At 35.1% G+C, this 6,684-nt stretch overlaps 1 protein-coding gene across 1 annotated transcript; it reads left to right on the top strand.

The window, feature by feature from the left end:
• The first annotated feature begins 2,863 nt into the window (after positions 1-2,863).
• LOC107060711 (uncharacterized) lies at positions 2,864-3,343 on the top strand. The gene has a single exon (XM_015308915.1). It carries the CDS (start codon positions 2,864-2,866, stop codon positions 3,341-3,343), a length of 480 nt encoding a protein of 159 aa, XP_015164401.1.
• Positions 3,344-6,684: the final 3,341 nt, after the last annotated feature.

The following is a 6,684-nucleotide window of genomic DNA, read 5'->3' as shown; positions in this document are numbered from 1 at the left end:
AGTTTTGAAAGAAATGAATTGTATGAGTTATTTTTCTTGATGTTGTTGTGCATTGAGTATGAGTTGCCTATAGACTTCATGAGATGATTGTTGAACATGCATTAGTTATGCTCTTTGAGATTGAAATGCATAAAAGGCTCCATGAGATTGTGTTGAGAATGCTTTTAGTTTGGAGAAGGTAGTTCCTCCTTAGATATGAGAAAATTTGAATTTTATGCATATTGGGTTGCTAGATGTAGTTCATACTTCCTTTTTGATGCATTTGAGTATGATGAGTTTGGAGTTGATGTTTCCTCCTTATTTATGTGCATTGAGTGCATAATGGGCTGTTAGAGTCAGGTTCACCCCTATGTGATGATTTGAGAACTCCTCTTTGGTTGTATGTATTGCATTAATTTGATTGGGTTGTTAGTTCCTCTCCTACTCTCGTAGAACCAGTTTAAATCTTATTCGAGGAGGAATGGTCCGAAGGGGGAGATATTGTAACACCCCGTATCTGGAAAGGGGTAATGAACGAAAATTTTAGAACTCCTAGGTGCCGTCCACGAGGGCCAACCACGACCCGTAGGTGGGTTCGTGGATGGGTGCCTCAGGAATTTTCCAGGTATGGACCACGATTAGACCCACAGATCGTAGGTGGGTTCGCGGCCCGTGGTCCAGGGACCGTAGGTTAGGACAAAAGTGTCTGACCACAAACCACGATTCACCAGGATAGACCGTAGGTCCATCGACTGGGTCCGTCGGTGACAGCTGACGGTTAACTCAGAGGTAGTTGGGTTTTTTTTCTAACTAATTAGTTACTATACTATGTCGTTTTGACTATATTTAAGACCCCTATATAAGCCTTTTTACCCCCAAATTAAACCCATTTAGTTCATTCTTCCAAATTTCCCAAAAGAAATCAAATCTCCCCTCATATATTCTCTCCCTAGAACTTGAAGAAGAAGAAGAAGATTCAACCTAGGGTTTCAAGCTAAGGTCTTAATTCCTCCATTGAAGATAACCAATTGGAGTTGAGGTATGGTAGTTTTCATCCATGAATCTCTTTCATTCATGGAGTTCCCAAATTCCTCTATTTCAAATTGTAGAATTCTCTAATTAGCTAGGGTTTTCTTCAAACACCATGGGTTCTTTTGATTATTGATCTTAATGGTTTAATTATGTCTAAATATGCATGAATTGATGATTTACAATTATTTTACAATGTTTCCCTTATGAACCCATGCAAACCCCAATGTTTTTCCAAAATTGTGATCTCATAGAGTTGGGTTGTAGATTATGAAAGATGTGTGTTATGATCTAGAGCATGAAGAAATAAAATTACATGAAATTATGATAAAATCCCTAGCTAATGCTAGATTTCTAGATTTGGTGATTGAAAGTAGCTTTGAACCTTGAAAGGGCAAAGTATGAGTTTATGCATGATCTTATGAAACCTATGTGGATATTTTAAGGGTGCTTTGAGAGTGAAGTGTCATTATTGTTGTTGTTGTTGGGTTGTTGAAAGGTTTGCCCCATAAAACACTTACAACCATGATGTGAAAGGTTTTCTCACATAGAAAGGATTCCTAGGTTGAAAGGCTATTCTCACCTAATTGAATCAATGAATAAGAGTTATCCTAAGGAACTAGATTGGATCGATAAGATGCCATGTCTTTCAACGGATAAAGAGAATAAGTAAGGAAATACTATTCTGTGGGAATTATGCTTAGCACTGAGTGGATATTGACATTGGGATGGAAGCTCTCCCGTTAGTAGAGATAGGGTTTCTAGTAGCAATATTCTTATACCACAACTATGTGCCCCTATAGGTTGATTAGCTAGTGGATCCACTTAAGCTAGAGGTTCATAGTTCTACCTTAGGCAAGTAGAACAACCCCTTTTCGGTGTGGGAGACACCGGGTGATCATGTTTTAGCTCACATGGTCTCTATGTTGGTTAAGGCTAATTTTCCCACAACAAAATAATTAATGAACTAAGGTTACTTAAAGAAGTATCTCATATGTGTTCAAAGGCTTAGAGATGATTTAGCTTGCACTGGCCATGATGTTATGACTTATGTTTTTTAACCCTCTTATAGCATATTTTAATTGGTCAGTTGCATGTCATAATATGAAATGTCCTTCTTAGCATGTTTTAAATGTTTTTATGCATAACTATCATACTTAGTTCATTTTTGTACTAACGCATACTCTTGCCTACATTTTCCCCAAATGTAGGGTTTGACAGACAGGGTTTCCATTCTAGTGGCTAGAGCTTGGACTTTGATTTCTCTCCGAGCTTGGTGAGTCCTCATGGTTTGAGGACAAACTTTCCTGATTGTAGTTTGTCTTTCGTATTTCCTTTTTGAACATGATATATGGGCCAGACCCACTTTTCATTCGATTGTAATAGATGGCTATGTTGAGACATGAGTTAGACTTCCCTTTTTTTATAAAACTGTTTTGGACTTAAATGTGTTTTACTCTTTATTGTTCTACTACTTTATGTTATGAGGACTAAGTGGCGTGTATGGAGTCCTTCGGGGTTCTATACGCCATGTTACATCTAGGGAGTACCCCTGTGTTATGACAGTTGTAAATAAATTTCTTTTTTTTATTTATTTTTATTGTTTGTTATAGAGTTGGTTATGATAGAATTTTTCTTTTGATTTGTAGGGTTTCCAGCCAAGCTTTTATAAATATAGGATACACTGTATAACAGAGGACAAGAAGAAATGCAAGAGAAAATTTCCTATACTATGCTTTCCTATTAATTTCTTCATGGTATCAGAGCATTACTAGATCCATTTTTTCCCTTGTTTTCCCCGCTTTCTAATTTCTTATATACCAAGAAGTTTTCTGGTTCCTTCAATTTGAACAAAATGGTTGAAGTGACAGATCAATCTTGTAAGAGTACTGCTGCACAAGTAGAGCATATTGATGCCTCACATCCAGTTTTTCTTTCACCATCAGATTCTCCAGGAATTAATATGATAAAAACAACCTTTGATGGCTTCAACTTTGGTAGTTGGAAAAGAGGAATTCTCATTTCCCTTTCAGCCAAAAATAAACTTGGATTTATCAATGGTACCTGCAAATGCCCTGAAAATGAATACACTATGTACGTACAATGGAGGTATTGTAATGACATGATGCTCTCTTGGCTCCTTAATGCTTTAAGCAAAGAAATTGTAGAGAGTATTTTATATTCTCAAATAACATCTGAGCTATGGGAAGAATTGGAGGAACGATATGGACAAGCTGATGGAACAAAACTATTTCATCTACAATGGGAACTTAACAACATAAAGCACGATTCTTATAATGTAGCTGGCTATTTCACCAAGTTGAAGAGACTTTAGGATCAAATGAAGGAACTAAATACCTTCATGACCTGCAACTGTGAGTGAAAATGTGGGGCTAAAACACATATTCACAAAATGAATGAAGATCAGAAACTAATCCAATTTCTAATGGGTCTAAATGAAAGTTTTAATGCCATAAGAGGACATATTTTGATGATGAAGCCATTTCCATGTTCTTCCCAGACCTACTCTATTTGTATGCATGAAGAATATCACCGACAAATTCACTCTAACACTCTGGTATCTACTGACTCTACTACCTTTCTTGTGAGTGCGAGGTCTCCACAAAAATGGCCACCACCGAAAAAGAATTTTGAAAACAGGGGAGGACAACAACCAGGTGTACTAGAAGGTAAGACGACTGACCTATATTGTAGGTACTGCAAGAAAACTAATCATGTAAAGGATGATTGCTATATGTTGATAAGTTATCCACCACACTATAAGATTAATAAGTAGAAGAAGGGAGAAAATTCAGATTCTTATGCTCATACTATCAACTTAGATGAGGTATTTAACTCATGAAATGGGAGAAACAATTTGGAAAAACTTCGGAAGAATCATCTTCTCATTAAAGAGCAATGTGATAAATTGGCACAAGTGTTTCAGTCCATGCATGGTGGAGATTCTGGTTCAGCACACTCCGAGGCATCTGCTAGTGCAAATCTAACTGGTACAACCACTAATTGTCAAAAAGTATTTCCTTTTTCTCTGAATTTCATACTAAGGCTGATGGTAACATTTTTGAACTTTTTTCTCTAAAACCAATAACAACATTTGGATTCTTGACACTGGGGCTTTACAACAAATGACATTTGATCAGTCACTTCTCCATAATATTAGAAATCTTAACAATCCTATTTTTGTCACTTTGCCTAATTCTTTCAAAGTCAAGGTCCATATTGTTGGAAGTATGCATTTGAGTACATATTTAGAATTAGACAATGTGTTTTTCATTCTGTCATTCAAATATAATCTTCTCTCTGTTTATAGACTTTGTGATCAATTTGATTGTGACGTCATTTTTGCTAAACTCTGTTGTGCTATAGAGGCCCTTTGAATGAAGAAGGAACCTCTTTATGGTGAAGCCAATGCAGGGCTCTATATGATGAGAAGCAACACCTTGCAGAAGCATCTTTCCTCCCAGCAACCTGTCATTTCTATTCAACATTCCAATGTCGTAGCCTATGTTCCTAGTCCTATGTCTTGTGTTTCTTTTCAGCACTCTGTTTGTCCTAGGACTTTATGTCACAATGTTTTGAATCATGTTTGCAATACGATTTCCTCTATCAATAAAAGCATTTTTGTTCCTACTATTATGTCTTCTGATAAATTGTGGCATTACAGACTCAGACATTTACCCTACAAAGCTATGAAAAATATCAAATCTGTTTCACTCTCTTCCCATTATTTTTTGGGTTTGGAGCTTGTTCATGAGGGGGTGGACTGGTTGTTACACAACGCAAGTTCATACTTGAGCTTCTCACAGAGTTTGATTGTCTAGATTTAAAGTTTGCTTCCACTCCTCTAAATCCCACTCTCAAGCTCACATTCAATTGTGGAGAACCTCTCCCAAACCCAATTGAATATAGAAGACTCATAAAAAAATTAAACTTTTTGACCAATACAAGACCAAATCTTTCTTTCACCGTCCAAACGCTAAGACAATATATGAATTCCCCCTGCTCTAGACATTATGAAGGTGCAATGCATACCTTAAGATATCTCAGCAAAAATTCAGATTTGGGATTATTTTTTACACCAGACCCATCCTTCCAACTACTAGCTTATTGCGATTCAGATTGGGCATCTTGCTCTGTGAGTGGATTTTTTCCAAGCATGGGAGGATGTCCAGTTTCTTGGAAGTCAAAGAAGCAGCTTGTAGTTGCCCTTTCATCTGCAGAAGCAGAATACCGATAAATGAGAGGATTAATAGCAGAAATTGCATGGAGAGTAAGATTATTACATGATTTATGATTTAGCTACAGAACCATATTTACCAGTACAGGCAGCCATCCACATAGCAAAAAATTCGATCTTTCATGAAAGGATGAAGCATATTGAATTGGACTGTCATTTTTTGCGAGAAAAATTGCTGAAAGGATTAATTTCCCTTTTCTTTGTGCCTTCCTCTTCCCAATTAGTAGATTTGTTCACAAAGGCTCTTGCAGGACCTTTACATCGATATTTATTAGACAAATTAGGTGTCCGAACAACGAACTCAAACTTGAGGAGGGGTATTGCTAGAGAAATTAAATCCCACAGTTCTAATGAGTGAAAAGATGAAGTAGAAGATCAAATTCCCAGCTGTTGAAATGGAATAAAGAAGAATATGGTTGAGTCACTCAACTAGAGCAGGTGGAAAAAAAAGAAAAGATAGACACGTGGAGTTAGACCACATCCAAATACAAGATGTTTTTAGGAAGGACATTTTTGTAAAGTGAGTTGTAAATAAATATCTTTTTGTATTTATTTTTATAGTTTGTTACAGAGTTGGTTAGGATAGAATTTTCCTTTTGATTCACAGGGTTTCCAGCCAAGCTTGTATAAATATAGGATACACTGTATAGCAGAGGACAAGAAGAAATGCAAGAGAAAAATTTCTATACTATGCTTTCCTATTAATTTTTTCACTTTTTTCCTTAGAAATATAATTCTGAGTTCTAGTTAATATGAGCACTGTAGGTACTACAAAATTACTTACTGAGCCTTCCTATTGTGGAAGTAATTCCAAAAATTAATTTAAATTTCTTTTACCATAACAAATTACAAATCATTCCACCAGAAATTCGTAATTGTACGCCTCCATTTATATTTCGAAATTCCCCATTAAACACTTATATAATTTTCATGTTAAGATTACATATACTAATCAATAAATTAAATTACTGTATGAAATTTAAATTTTAAAAGATTAATTTTCTTTAGAGCACTGCTCAACTTATTTCATATGTCAGATTCATAAATATACTTACAAGGTTTGACACGATAAAAACTTATAAGTTTTTAATCAATCTCTATATCGAGTTATGGATTATAAAATATCCATTAACGAGGGCATGCAAGAAACTCAATAACCTTATCATAATTATGAATGAAAATTTTGTATGCATGCTAGGAATCTGTTCTTGCTTTATTTATTTTATTTATTGTTATTATTTGTTGTGATGTATAATGATGATAAAAATTATATTTTTTGATTAAAGTGAAATTTTTGTTTTATTTTAATTCCCACATTAAGATTATTCGTAGGTTTACTTTTAGTAAATAAAATACAATAGGACTATATCTTTGATATTTAATTAATTAAATATTTTTATAACATTCTAATTTAGTAT

This window comes from Solanum tuberosum, unplaced genomic scaffold, assembly GCF_000226075.1.
Source record: "Solanum tuberosum cultivar DM 1-3 516 R44 unplaced genomic scaffold, SolTub_3.0 scf00007, whole genome shotgun sequence".
NCBI classification, from domain to species: domain Eukaryota; kingdom Viridiplantae; phylum Streptophyta; class Magnoliopsida; order Solanales; family Solanaceae; genus Solanum; species Solanum tuberosum.
Note: the sequence above shows the minus strand (reverse complement) of the source record. Positions and strands in the feature narration are given on the sequence as shown.